The sequence below is a fragment of the Delphinapterus leucas genome, chromosome 5 (assembly GCF_059928025.1).
Source record: "Delphinapterus leucas isolate spDelLeu-1000000601 "Yukka" chromosome 5, BTC_Dleu_Yukka2, whole genome shotgun sequence".
NCBI lineage: Eukaryota > Metazoa > Chordata > Mammalia > Artiodactyla > Monodontidae > Delphinapterus > Delphinapterus leucas.
In genome coordinates, this window is record NC_143133.1 from 105,329,483 (window position 1) to 105,345,229 (window position 15,747).

Here is a 15,747-nt window from a genome sequence, read left to right on the forward strand (position 1 = left end):
GCTGACTGGTTTGTTTAGCAAATACTCATGACCTTTTAAACCTACACAGATTTTTTTTTTCCCAACTCACTTGATAGTACCGGTGATTATATAGTAACCATTGCCATAGTAAAAACTCAATTCTCAAAACATCGTCTGGGCTTTTTACTGCTTCTATTACTGATGTAAACTAGTTAGAAAATTTTAATCCACAGGATTTTCCTTGTTCTGACCTAAGGTAGGGGTGAGGGAATGAGAAACAGAGAATTTGAGAACAAGGTAAGCATCCGTTATTTATTTGGGGAGTTCTTTAAAGATTTAAGCTATTTTATTAATTTAACAAGGGTGAATTAAGGACAATTTGTCCAGCTCTTAAGATATCTTTTCAGACTGAAAATAAGTTATTAAAAATTACCAATGTACAAATACAATTTACCTTAAGAAGTCTAAGTTGTTATAATAAGTGAAGCTATAAGCACCTAAGCTTTAAGAAACCTAGAGTATTAGTACAGAATAGTATATATGCTTACTAATGAGGAGAAAAAATTGAGACAGAAGAAAACTTGGTATTAAGCTCACATCAAGTTAGTGTTTTATTCTGGGGCTTAACTTCCCTTATAGTTGCAAATAGCCATTTAGAAAGTTGAGAAAGAGGAGAAGAAAAAAAATCTTGTTTAGTAAATGCATGTTTTCCTACATGACTTTTTAAAAACTAGTCTCATATCCTAAGTTATTTCTATTTCTTCGATTGTCCTAAGTTTCTGTTATCTTTACTGACAAACAGAAAACTGTTCAACTTTACACTTTCTTGAATTTCTGTGCTCCCAAGTACAAACCAATTTCTTTTACACGCTGGCGGAGGGGTTCTGGTATCTGCAGGAGTGAAGCAAGTGGTGTCATTTGCTGTAACCGAACGAAGCCCCTGATTGCGACCTCGGTACAAGAGGGAAGACTTAGGAGAAGGCTACCTGCATTTCTGGACCAAATATCCTAGATATTTTCTTTTTAACTTTTATTATGAAAATTTTCGAAAAAGGAAAAGTTAAAAGATGAGTACAGTGAAACCCCACACATCCACCCGCCAACATAAGGCCATATTTATTTTAAGATGTCTTTTTCTTCTTCCTTTTCTCTTTCCCCCAGCTTTCTGCAAGTATGTATGCATGAATGTATATAGCTTTGCTGAACCACTTAAGAGTATATTGCAGATATCATGCCACCCCACTTTTCAATGCCTTTTGGGCGTATGCATCTCCCCCAGCCACAACAGCACAGCCCCAAATTAACAAAAAGTCGCTAGTCATATCAAATACACATTCAGATTACTCAGTGGTTCCTCAAATGTTTTACGTAGCTATTTTCTTGAACTGTAATCTAAAGTCTCTTTTATTTTCTAACAAATTTCTAAAATGTTTTTTCTTTTGTAACATACTTTTTGAAGAAACTACACCAATTATCTTGGAGAAAGTCCCAGATTCTGGGTTTGTCCAATTAATTCCTCATGGTATCATTTAACTTGTTCTTTACCCAGAAACAACCCCGGCAGGAATATCTCATCTCACAAGTGATGTTCCATAATTTATACTGCAACATATCTGGAGGTACATGATTATCATGTTATTAGTGATGTTAACTTTGATCACTCGAGTTAGATGCGAAGCATAAAACTCTTACAAATGGCACTTTTCCCCCCTTTCACACTAATACGTGAGGTAATATTTCGTATTATGACATAATCTGTTTTCTTTCAACCTCTAATGATTTTAGATTCCACTGGTGATCCCTGTGTGAATCAATATTTCACTAGGGGCTGCAAAATGGTGATTTTTCTAAGCCTGCCAATATCTCTACTTTTTTTTTTAAACTGGCCATTCCTAGTACCTTAGGTAACACCCTGACGGATTTAGAATGTTATAAATGTACCGTCTCCTTTATAATTCATTCAAATGAAATGGCAGTGCAACCACCAACAGTTTTTCTTTTTTCAAAAAAAAATTTAAATATTTATTTATTTATTGTGGCTGACCTGGGTCTCAGTTGCGGCACGTGGGATCTTCGTTGTGGCATGTGGGATCTTTTAGTTGGCAGCGTGTGGGCTTCTTAGTTATGGCACGTGAACTCTTAGTTGCAGCATGCGGGATCTAGTTTCCCGAAGAGGCATCAAACCTGGGCCCCCTGCACTGGGAGCGTGGCGTCTTACCCACTGGACCACCAGGGAAGTCCCCACCAAATGTTTTTCTATATTTGAATTTTGTATCACAAACCAGATTCGTTTTTACTACATGAGCTAAGAACCATACAAGGAGTTGGGGATGCAGGGTGAATAAAAAGCAATCCCCTGTGCCTTTCTAAAGAGCTTAGAGCCTAGCCTTAATAATAAGCACATATATATTCCTCAAAGGAAAGAAGTATAATTATCTGCCTAAAACTTTAGGTACTTTTTCATAAAAAGCTTCCTAATACAGAATTAGAAATCATTTAGGGGGAGGATCAAAGTCAAGTCGCAAATATAAAAATAATTTGAGTATTTAATTCATTACTCTAAAAACTTCATAATTTTAAAACTTTGCAGCAAGGCCAACAGCATTAAAGTTACCTTCCCTCTCCCTACCTCATAATACCTTCCACTGCTTTTTTTTTTTACAGTGAGATTTTGCTTTTTCCATAGAACTTCAATAGTGAAAGCTCCGAGATATAGTGAAGACTAATACGGTTTACGTTTTGCTTCCCTACGTGCCCCCATGCCAGCTCAATGTACATTTCACTTCTAAGATATTTATACAACATACACCTGTACCCAAAGCAAAACAACAGGAAAGTCTAAGATATGGAAAGTTACTTTTGTGTCTAAGCTCAACAAAGTGGTGTCTCGTTCTTTGATTTTTCTTACGAATCAACATCTTATGAGAAACCATAGTTGCAGAAAGCTCTCAGTCTTCGACAGAGGATGCATATGGCAAAGCCTAGCTTGGGCCCAAACCAAACAAACTGTGGTTTTATTTTTTTAATGGAAGTTTCATTTGTAAAAATGTCATTGACATTCCAGCTCTGATAGCATATTAATCAACTAACTACTCAGGGACAGAGTTAGGGTTGTCGGACTGGGCCTTATTTCCCTTCCTCATATGGAGAGCCTCCTCTTTCCACAGCAGAGTTACAAACAGAATAATAAATAGTTCTCACTTAATATACAGAAACTGGTATGAGTTTGCCTTTACTCGACAAAAACAAAGCTGAACTTCATAGTTTTCTGTACATTAGGAGAGCCACTTGGCGATTTATTATAAAGGCTCATTTATGCCAGAAAACCTGTTGAGCAGGAAACCTTCAAGTGGGAACACAGAATAGAATTTAATGCAGGTCCTTAAAAGAGGAAAGTTGTTTGCATTGTCATTCTATTTTAACACGTCTTGCTATGCTGTAAAAATAGTTAAGGACCTGTGGCCCTTGGAAAAGCTTTGAACTAATGCAAAATATAACTGGCCTTTTGGTCAGAAAATAGCCTATTCACAACTGGATAGTCTTAGCCAATATAAAAATATGCAGTCTTACAGGGGGAATAATTTTTTTAAGTGCCTAAATTTGGTTAGAATTGAGTGATGAAGGATCTCAGATGGTCTTAACTCTCCCGGAAAGGTTCAAGAAAAGAGCTAATGGGCAGATGTTAAGCAATATTACTACAAAATATAGGCGTTCTTAAGCTTCACAAAAATCAGTACAAATTATATACAGGTGTTACACTGAATCAGGAATTTAGATATTTTGCTTTTGTTTTCCACACCTACAGTCATCTCTAGTGAAGGGTAAAGGAGACTGGGCATATGAGGTAGATATATTATTCTTCAAATTAACAGTCCCAAGATTTAACTTTAGCTTTTTCAATATGCATAATTTTACTTAATATAGTCCTTTTGAGGTTCACAGTATTTCAGAATACTTTAAGATTAGTGGATCGTAAATGCTTTGAAATATATCTAATATGAATCCATTTGGGGGTGGATTATTTTTTTCAACTGAGAAGACATTTATCCACATAGTGCTTTAGTAGAAGAAATGGTACTTTTGACACATTGATTTAATTATGCAGTTGAAATTGGAAGGATTTAAAGGGGAATTCATATATTTAGTTGCAAATACTCACCTGGCATTACATTTGGAGTTGGGAGTTGGCTAGGTCAGTTTAATGTTTTGGGGCCTTGTGAAAAAAAGGGCCTTAAACAGATAATCTCTAAGGAAACTTCTAGCTTCAACTCTACGGGATACACTTCAGTAACATCATCAGTGTGCTCTGAATATGGAAAAGATGCTTCTTAAAGTCTAGATTTCAGCTAAATTACTTCTAGAAGCCCACGTCCCTCCTGGGCTCTAAGATTTTGGCAACTTTGGGATTATTAATTAAAAAAGGAGGCCATCAGACTGAGGTGGCTTTAATGCCTTAGTAGCCTACGTAAGCAAACCAACACTTAAGCCACAAATGCCTCAAACTTAAGAAATCAAAACCTAAGGACAACTAATCACAAAGAGCCAACTAGGCTTTCCCAAATAATCAACCCTTAAGCTACAGTCAATCAAAGGCTTTCCTTCCTTTGCACCTACCTCTTCTCTATAAAAGTCTCCCCCCAACCCCAGCTCCTGCTGGTGGAGGGCTAACCACTTCCAGTTTGGTGCTACCTGATTCAAATCGATTTTAAATATAAAATCAAAATTTTTAATATGCCTCAGTTTATCTTTTAACAGGATGAAGAGTTCAATTTCACAGGCTTGCTCTTCAGTGCTTTTTTTTTCTTGAAAAATTTCTATTTTAATGAGAGAAAAGTTAGCCATTTCTATCTATCCTCTGCCCCACACCCCACAACTCCCCAAATCCTGATGGTTCAGCCTTTATCTTCTTGGTGGTTTTCCCCTATCCACTTAAAACATTTATAAAAGGATGTTCTGCTGACTATATGCATGGTGTCCTTTTATGTATACTGGCTTTAAAAATATGCTAAACAGGCACATGTATATAAATTGGCAAAATCTTTCTTGAAAGCCAACTGTCAATGCATAGTAAAGTCCTAAAAATGTGTATATACTTTGAGGGCTCATTTTCACTTTTGGAATCTAACCTAAGGGAATAACCTGATAAGAGTGCACCTTAAAGGATATTCAAACTAGAGCTTACAATAGAAATAACTGGTAACTAAAGTATCTACTTTCAGGGGGATTTAGGGGGTCCCATGCAGTACTTATTGATTTGGGAAGTTATTTATTTTATCCTCAATTTTTGAGATTATCTTCAAATTATTTTCTACAAGGAATATGAGTTACTTTCCTAACGAAGTAAATATACCACTGGCTAACATGTTAATTTACTTATTTCTTTTGCACATGTACCCACTACTCAAAATCACTGATAATTTTAGTTTATTCTGAAAAATCATCAGTCCATGAAACAATTTAATTCCTTAGCTACAACTGTTATTGAAGTGTGTAAGAGTGGACATGATCTGCTGCTCCCAAGAGATTCCAATTGAGGGAAAAGAGTAACTTACTGAAATAAAACAATTTTAAGTGACAGAAGCACCAGTTTTTGTCACTGTTTTTAAAGACAAATCACATGTCCTCATTTTTTTCCAAATAGTTGCTTCTTATTTTAAATTATGAAGAGTCAGAGGAATGAGGTACTGAAGCAAACACTTTTAATAAGAATACAAAATTCACACCAGAGGCACATTCTGGGGAATGTAAATGAACTATCACAAGTAGTAATTCTGCTGGAAGAATAAAATAAGGCTCTCTCAGAGTACAAATATACAGGAGGGAATGATTTAAAATAGGTTTATGATTAATAGTCACATTACATTGTGTTAAGCACTGGAAACAGGCATATTAATTAAAAAGCCAGCTAAATGGCATTTGAACATATATAACAAATCTTACAGTCCACAAAGTTCATGTATAACAGTAATTTTAAGTACTTCATTTCAACACAAAAGAAATGAACAGAAGAAGAGATACCTCTCAAAATATTAATTTATGTCTATGTCAAAAATCAAGAGAACTTATATTTTAAAAGGATTACATTACTGATAAAACCACACAGCAGACAGGCCGACCACGTAACACAAAACCAAAGGCACTGAGCATGAAACAGCACTGGCCCTTCCAGCCCCCTTCTTCTGGCTACCACCACACGGACCCACGCCACCTTTCCTTTATTCAAATGAAAACAAGTCCTCTGTCTTCCCATTCTGCAAAAGGAATGAAGAAAAGCCAAACAGCAAATTTTAGAGTTGATTTCTCCATAAACCTTAAATGTGGCTTAACAAATACAAAGAAACTCAACATTTATACACAGTGCTCCTTTGCAAGGAAGTAACAGACACATCAAACATTATCTGAAAGGGGCTTCTTTATGGATTTATGTACATTGGTTGAATGAGAATTACTGTATCTGAGAAGGCACATATCTGTGATTTAAGGCTTAACCGGTATTGTTACACATAGAAGTCAATGAAAGCTGTCTAGGGATTCACTTCTGTCAAAGTGGAACTTACCCAAAAACTAGCTTTCCAAGCACAGAGTTCTACTCTAGAAACCATGGAGAATTTCTATTCCCAAGTCTACCTGTCAAAAAAATTCTCTTAAGCAGGTTTCATTATGAATCAAAGAAATGGCTAACATAAACGCTCCATGACTTTGGGTGACGCAAATTCATAAGTTCAAAAGCCTCACAGAAATGACAGTGTGATTCCTGCGCCTTTAAGAAAGAGTCTTAAACAAAATTATAATGGTACAGATTCATTTTTAAAAAGGTATTTGCCACAACTCCACAAGCCAATCAGTCATTCATTAGAGCTGCCACCTCTCTGTGGATGCTGCAGGAACACCATATAATTTTACTCTGCAAAATAGTTTCTTTTTTCTTTAAGACAATACATGAAAATGAATCTCTTAAAGATATTTAATATATTCATATATAAAATATCTGATGTTGATACAAATCATGTAAACCTCCCTTCGGAAAAGGTACAACTGGTCCTCATTTGCAGGACCAAAAACCTTGAATTTTTATCTTGTCAGTGCAAATCTATATTAAGTGTTTTCAAACTACAGAAATAGCCATCAACCCTCACAATACAAAAGGATTTCTCAAAAAGGAAAATTATTGTGTTCAGATTATAGAAATTATGTTTACATTAAAACCACCCACCTTCCCATGAAATTTAACAGTTCAATTGTTAAAGTATGAAAAAAGGGAAAAATTAAAGCTGTTTGTGCAAGAATCACTACAATGGTTGTCACCCTTTTCCTCTTCCCCCAACTCTGCTTAATTCTTATTAGGTTTGTTTAGAAATATAACAATGTGACTTTCCCTTTTTTTCCAGGTGTGATTTTACTGTTCTTCAAGCCAAGACGGGGTGTCCACTCCAGGATTTTTCAATTTGATATGGAACTGTTTAAGTGTCTGTTCAAGCTGCTTCTGATTCCCAGCAAAGTAAGCGGCAATGGCATTGTGGAAAAGGACCAGCTGATTGTGTAATACTTTAACCTGTGAACAGAGCAGAGTTACAAGACCAAGCATTAACACCAATGACAATGAAATATAAGGTGATTTATTACATGTCGTAATGAAAGAGCATATCTCTCCTCCAGAAAAGTTTTTTTGACAAAGTATTTCTCACACACCGATTGTACATTGCTTTGTAAAGTCACTGAACCTTCGATGAAGGTTCTTAACTTCCCTGAAGGGAACAGATCAGCTAAATATGTACTCTCTTAACCATTTTCAAACATTATTGAGCTTACTTTAATTAAACATATCATTAGATCCCCCTTCAAACTAAGTATATTCAAAATCAAATTTTGAAGAGGCAAAATTATACATAAATAATTACTATATGATACATGCTCTATACCAAGTATGGACATCATTAAGGCCACACTTTACGTAAAACTGAGTAGGCTGGATACTTTTAAATACCGTACTTCTCTGCAAAGACTGAAGAAGGATGGCAAGAGCTGCCCAGAAGGCCAATGTACTTAAAGTTCATATGCCTCTCAGTTCTTTTCAACTTCGTATTACTTCTAATGATATCAAGAGTATGTTTTAATCAGGTAACACTATCTCTATGACTCTTTTAAAGAAATCAAAAAAAGCATCAAAAAGAGTTTATGAATGAAGTGTTTCCTGAGGTCTTATTTATAACCGCAAATCGTTCAACAGTAAAGTATAAAATACACTCTAATTTACCCATCCAATGCAATATTCATTAAAACTGAGCTTTAATCATTTTTAATGATGTAAAAACATCTGATATATGACGCTAAGTGAAAAACTAGGATTATAACATATATGATATGACATCTGCATTCACTATTAACACACACATGCATAGTCTCTCTAGCCATTTCTTTGTTCATGTACCTCTATAAAGGAAATAACACTAATATATTTATAGCAGATATCTTTGATTTGTAAAGACTTTATTTTAAAAATTAAAATGTTATAAAAATGGCACTGCTCAAGATTATAAAGTAAAATCTCCTGATCCACTCTGCATTTATTCTCTCCTCCTCGCCTGAGAGAAGCACTGTTAACATTTTATTGTGTATCCTTTGAGAAATTTTCTAGGCTTATATACAATATTTAAAAACATAAACAGATTGCACCATGCACACTTTCAGTAACAGATTTTTACTTAAAGTATCTTAGATAACTTTTAATTCCATTCATTTGTTCATTCAACAGACCTTAAGTACCTTCTAAGTGCCAGGCACTGTTCTAGGAGATACAGAAAGAAATTCCTTCCCTCATGAGCTTACAGGCTTGGGGTGGAAAAAGGAGGAGGTAGGCAGGAAACCAAATAAGTACTGACCCCAGGGAATGAGTATCTCAAGCCTTGCGAAGAAGCTGGGTTAACATTTAGGGCATCTGGGGCTGCTGATTCAACTAAAGTTGTTTAAAAAATAAAAGGGATTTTTTTCCTCTTTCTCTGACAAAGATAAGAAAGTTTCTGGCAGGGAGATAGTTGAAGAGGGCCAGAGGCTAAAAATGTCTGTACAAACTAAAAAAAACACCTTGAATTCACCTGGTCAGAAATTTAAGGCCTGCAACCTTCCTAAATGAAAACCTTTGGTACCAGGTACAAGGATGACAACAAAACCTGATGCATAAGACTACACATCAGGCACAGTACTAGGGATACAAGGATACAAGGCTAAGGCAGAGTGCAGTACAAATGATGGTCAGTATGATAAATGGGTAGTAAAAATACCTCTTGTTAACTTAAAAAAAGAAAAAAAAGGCACTTGTGGGAAGAAGAGGGTTTTTTCAAGAAAGGTTGAAAGAGAACATCGGGATGGGAGAACTCTAACTCCCCTGCCCTCCGGTGCTGAGATAAGGGGGGTATATTTCAAAGGATGATGAACCTCCATCCAGGGGCAATTATTAAGGAAACAGGATAATGATAGGAAAAGCAGGTTTCTAGAAGGCAATTAGGAGGTGAGCAAAGTATATTATTATAATGACTGTTACAATAATGGCCCAACCACCCCTCTCAATCCACACTCTTGGGGAGGCTCCTACAATGGAAATAAGCTTGGCCTGTAACTTTAGAAAATGAGGCCTGATAAGCAAGTGCTGGCGCTCTGGGACTGGTGTCGCCACGTTGTGAGGAAACCCTGTGTAGCCTCCCTTTGGGATGAAAGCCCATGGGGACAGAGGCCCAGTCATTCCAGCTGCTCCCAGTACCCAGCAGGCATTGTAGTTGAAAGTGCAACAGGAAGAATCCACCTATCCCATGCCTAGGCAATGGTGGGAAATAATAAATCACTGGTGTAATAGGCCACTGAGTAGTGGGCGTTTCATTATGCAGCAAAAGAGGTACATCCCTGAAAAAGGTTAAAGGGGCTTCCCTGGTGGCACAGTGGTTAAGACTCCATGCTCCCAACACAGGGGGCCCGGGTTTGAGCCCTGGTCAGGAAACTAGATCCCAAATGCATGCCACAATTAAGAGTTCACATGCCACAACTAAGGAGCTGGGGAGCCGCAACTAAGGAGCGCACATGCCGCAGCTAAATAAATATATAAAAAAAGAAATGTTTATTACAGAAAATAAGATAAAATAAAGGGACCTCCCTGGTGGCGCAGGGGTTAAGAATCCACCTGCCAATGCAGGGGACATGGGTTCGATCCCTGATGTGGGAAGATACCACATGCCGCGGAGCAACTAAGCCTGTGCGCCACAACTACTGAGCCTGCACTCTAGAGCCCGTGAGACACGACTACTGAAGCCCGCGTACCTAGAGCCAGTGCTCCGCAACAAGAGAAGCCACCACAGTGAGAAGCCCGCGCACTGCAACGAAGAGTAGCCCCGGCTTGCCACAACTAGAGAAAGCCTGCGTGCAGCAATGAAGACCCAACGCAGCCAAAAATAAATAAGTAAATAAATAAATTTATTTTTTTAAAAAAAGGAAAAGGTTAAGAATGTGCTTTCCTAGGAATGAATGAGGGTCTAGAAAACAGTGAAAAGGAGGAAAATCAGAGGGAGGAGGATAGGCCTAGAATGAAGAAAGGCTAAAACATGGCTGTGATACAGGAGAGAAATTAATTGAGAAAGCAGCTAGGGAACAGAGACTCAAACAAACAAGCGACGCAAAACTGCTACTAACCAGGCCCAAGACCTAAGTGCAGTTTAGGAGCACATACAGTATCTTTGAGAACTTTTACTTCCAATTTTCTGGGAAGAGGTGCATTAGGCATAGTTGATACTGGTCACAGCCTTCCCAAATTTTTATTTGTTATTCACCTATGTCATTAGTAAAATATCCCCATTACTAGTACTGTTCTTTTATAGAAATTACCAGAAAGAGCTCTGGAATCAGGGGGCACGCGTGCCAGTCCCAGTTGTACCATTTCCCAGTTTTCTTTGTGACACCAGGCACGGGTTACTTCTAACTTCACTGGCCAAGGTCTTTATCCGTTTATCAGGGATGCCATTACCAAACTGCATTTGTAGTGCTGTTGTAAGGGTTAAATGAAATGAGATACTACCTAGCACACTGTTTGACACAGGATAAGTACTCATTCGATTTCAGTGGAATTTAAGTTTACCTAGTTGATGGTTAAACCTTCAAACAACATTGACTTTTTTTAGTAAAATAAAATTTCATTTACTTAGAACCCCCTGATTTGGAACTTGTAAGAAGTAAGATTGTGATACTGTGATTTATAATGAGAAGTAAATACTTGGTCTTCATCCCATTCCAGGCACAGAGCTCCTAAAACCCTTGTTAATTTCCTAAGTGATAAGAGCCTAGGAAGCATCTTCTATTGTAATATTTGGTCTCTGGTCCTGTTCCTGAAATGGCCCCAGAGGTTTTAAAGGTGAATGGAGAGTCTTCTGTTATTCACAACAAGCTCTTTTCAACCGCACCTGCCTTTATGTTAATGAGGAGATTTTTGGAAAGCCCCTAGATAACCACAGCTTGGGGCTGGTTGCCAGGGGAACTAAATTGTGATTAGAGAGTGGGAATTTTCACCCTCACCCCCCACCAACCTCGGACAACGGTTTAATCAGCTGTGCCTATGCAATGAAGCCTCCGTAAAAATCCCTACAGTGGGGGGTTTGGACAGCTTCTGGGTTGGCTGACCCATCCACAAGCCAGGAGGGTGGTGCACCCCAAGCCCAATGGGGACAGAAGCTCTTGTGCTGAGGACCCTTCCAGACCTTGCCCTATGGACCTCTGTGTCTGTATCCTTTAATATTTTTTGTAATGAACTGGTAATATAATAAGTAAACTGCTTCCTGAGCTCTGTGAGCTGCTCTAGGAAATGACTGAAGCTGAGAAGGGGGTTGTGGGAACCTTCGACTTATAGCTGGTTGGTCAGAAGCACAGGTGATGACCTGGACTTTCGAAAGGTGTCTAAAGGTGGTGGTGAGGGGGGTCCACAGTGTCAGAAGTGAACCGAATTGTAGGACAGCCAGCTAGTGTCCAGAAGATCAGAGACTTGGTCTGTGTGGGGGAAAAAAAATCACACACATCTAATGTCAGAGAAGTGCTGTGAGTGAAACAAGAAACACAGAGTTTTTTCCTTTTCAAAGATAGAAGCTGTGAAGTCTACCTTCGCACAGTGAAAAAAAGGTGTGTGCTAAGCAAATAAATTTTGTTGACAAGAGTGCATGAACACGGTTTATCAACACTGCCTGCCTTGACAAGGCCTTCAATCCAAGGGCAGAGATGCTGCAGAAGGAATTCCCCTGCCTAGTGGATCACCTCAGCAACCCCATGATTCTGTGCTTCTAAAATGAACACATTTTTCAAGCAACAAGGCAGCACCTAATTTCTTCCAAATTATTCATTGGTTAGCACCATTCAAGTTAACAGTATTACACTAAAAATTTGTTAACATTCTTAATACAGACTTCCACTAATTCATATTGACTTCTTTCTCTGTGTCTAGACAGAAAAGTTTTGCATTGCAATCACTTTTAAAACAAGCTTTAAAATGATAAACTGATTTGTGTTAAGTATCTACTATGAAAAGGTCAAATTATGCTAATTAAAGTTATAACCAGTGTTCACCTTACATGAATGGAGTTTGATTTCAGGACCAAATCTCTTTCCTGTAAGTCACTAGAGTCAATGAAAATTACAGCTAGAAAAAAGAAGTAAAGTAAATTATTACAGGCTAGTTCGCATTTGATTCCTATTTAAATAAAAATGTTTTCTAAAACTGACCTGTTCTCAGTAACCTCTGCCAGTGTGAATGAGTTTCAGGTCTCTTCTGGAGAACAGACTGTCAGAGAATGGTCAAAGGAGAGCTCTGAGGGCAGTACATTTTGACAGAAGGGTGGAAAAGTTTCCAGATGACCTTAGGCATGAAATAACTTCTTAAAGATAAAAAATCATAAATTATGACGAAAAGATCGATAAATTAAATTACTTTGAAATTTAGAATTTCTATTCACCCAAAGATTGAAAAGACAAGTTACAAACTGGGGAGAGGGATCTGCATTACAGGGGCTGACAAAGGGTCCACATCTAGAAAATGTGAAGACCTCCTATACACCGAGAACCCAATTAAAAAGAGCAAATAGGGCTTTCCTGGTGGCACAGTGGTTGAGAGTCCGCCTGCCGATGCAGGGGACACGGGTTTGTGTCCCGTTCCGGGAAGATCCCACATGCTGTGGAGCGGCTGGGCCCATGAGCCATGGCCCCTGAGCCTGCGCGTCCGGAGCCTGTGCTCCACAACGGGAGAGGCCACAACAGTGAGAGGCCCGCTTACCGAAAAAAAAAAAAAAAAAAAAAAAAAAGGGCAAATAATATGAACGCCATTTTACAGCAGAGGAAACAGGAGTGGCCAATTAAATCTGAAGACTTCCAGTCTCATTAGAAATAAGAACTCTTACACACTGATCAGTGTATAAATTTGTACAACTACTTTTGAAAAGTTTGGCATTAACTAGTAAAATGACAGATGAATATATCCTATGGAACAGTAAATTAAGATACAGATATAATGATATATATGTCTCTTTATATATATATATAGATATATCTATATCTGTATCTATTTCTCTCTCTCTATATATATAAATAAAGTCATTCCAGCCCCTAGAGTAATGCCCAACACCAGATCCATGGTAATATTTATTGAGTGAATGAATGTAAGTAACATTTTAGGTGTGGTATTTTTTTTCTCTGAATATATAATATCTTTATATATATATCTATATATAAAATAGATAACCATCCTGCTCCCTCCATAACCCCTATTCTGAGTTTTCTTTTTTTGAATTTATTTTTTTATACAGCAGGTTCTTCTTAGTTATCCATTTTATACATATTAGTGTATACACGTCAATCCCAATCTCCCAATTCATCCCACCACCACCATCCCCCGCCACTGTCCCCCCTGGTGTCCATCCGTTTGTTCTCTACATCTGTGTGTCTATTTCTGCCCTGCAAACCAGTTCATCTGTACCATTTTTTTAGGTTCCACATATATGCGTTAATATACGATATTTGTTTTTCTCTTTCTGACTTATTCACTCTGTATGGCAGGCTCTAGATCCATCCACGTCTCTACAAATGACCCAATTTCGTTCCTTTTCATGGCTGAGTAATATTCCATTGCATATATGTACCACATCTTCTTCATCCATTCGTCTGTCGATGGGCATTTAGGTTGCTTCCATGACCTGCCTATTGTAAGCAGTGCTGCAATGAACATTGTGATACATGACTCTTTTTGAATTATGCTTTTCTCAGGGGTATATGCCAAGTAGTGGGATTGCTGGGTCATATGGTAATTCTATTTTTAGTTTTTTAAGGAACCTCCATACTGTGCTCCATAGTGGCTGTATCAATTTACATTCCCACCAACAGTGCAAGAGGGTTCCCTTTTCCCCACATGCTCTCCAGCACTTGTTGTTTGTACATTTTCTGATGATGCCCATTCTAACTGGTGTGAGGTTGATACCTCATTGTAGTTTTGATTTGCATTTCTCTAATAATTAGTGATGTTGAGCAGCTTTTCATGTGCTTCTTGGTAATCTGTATGTCTTCTTTGGAGAAATGTCTATTTAGGTCTTCTGCCCATTTTTGGATTGGGTTGTTTGTCTTTTAAATATTGAGCTGCATGAGCTGTTTATATATTTTGGAGATTAATCATTTGTCTGTTGATTCATTGGCAAATATTTTCTCCCATTCTGAGGGTTGTTGTTTCGTCTTGTTTGTAGTTTCCTTTGCTTTGCAAAAGGTTTTAAGTTCCATTAGGTCCCATTTGTTTAGTTTTATTTCCATTACTCTGGGAGGTGGATCAAAAAAGATCTTACTGTGATTTATGTCAAAGACTGTTCATCCTTTGTTTTTCTCTAAGAGTTTTACGGTATCTGGGCTTATATTTAGGTCTTTAATCCATTTTGAGTTTATTTTTGTGTATTGTGTTAGGGAGTGTTCTAATTTCATTGTTTTACATGTAGCTGTCCAGTTTCCCCAGCACCACTTATTGAAGAGTGTGTTTTCTCCATTGTATATCCTTGCCTCCTTTGTCATAGATTAGTTGACCATAGGTGTGTGGGTTTATCTCTGGGCTTTCTATCTGGTTCCACTGAACTATATTTCTGTTTTTGTGCCAGTACCATATTGTTTTGATTACTGTAGCTTTGCAGTATAGTCTGAAGTCAGGGAGTCTGATTCCTCCAGCTCCATTTTTTTCCCTTAAGACTGCTTTGGCTATACGGGGTCTTTTGTGTCTCCATAAAAATTTTAAGATTTTTTGTTCTAGTTCTGTAAAAAATGCCAATGGTAATTTGATAGGGGTTGCATTGAGTCTGTAGATTGCTTTGGGTAGTATAGTCATTTTCACAATATTGATTCTTCCAATCCAAGAACATGGGATATCTCTCCATCTGTTTGTATCATCTTTAATTTCTTTCATTAGTGTCTTATAATAAGTTTTCTGTATGCATGTCTTTTGTCTCCCTAGGTAGGTTTACTCCTAGGTATTTTATTCTTTTTGTTGCAGTGGTAAATGGGAGTGCTTCCTTAATTTCTCTTTCAGATTTTGCATCATTAGTGTATACGAATGCAAGAGATTTCTGTGCATATTAATTTTGTATCCTGCAACTTTACCAAATTCATTGATTAGCTCTAGTGGTTTTCTGGTGGCATATTTAGGATTCTCTATGTATAGTATCATGTCATCTGCAAACAGTGACAGTTTTACGTCTTCTTTTCCAATTTGTATTCCTTTTCTTTCTCTTCTCTGATTGCCAT

The 15,747-nt window shown here is 37.5% G+C and overlaps 1 protein-coding gene across 15 annotated transcripts in view; it reads right to left on the reverse strand.

Moving 5' to 3' along the window:
- Positions 1-5,638: 5,638 nt before the first annotated feature.
- Positions 5,639-15,747, reverse strand: part of ARFIP1 (ARF interacting protein 1) — a 127,916-nt gene continuing 117,807 nt past the window's right edge. For 9 of the 15 annotated variants that reach the window (XM_089912328.1, XM_089912326.1, XM_089912331.1 and 6 more), the window contains 3 exons: positions 12,706-12,763; positions 12,555-12,622; positions 5,639-7,513 (listed from right to left, as the gene is read on the reverse strand). In XM_089912328.1, coding sequence (XP_089768454.1) covers positions 7,358-7,513; positions 12,555-12,622; positions 12,706-12,763 — 282 coding nt within the window. In that variant the 3' untranslated portion in view covers positions 5,639-7,357. The other 6 variants (XM_022599602.3, XM_030764042.2, XM_089912336.1 and 3 more) reach the window with 4 other exon arrangements.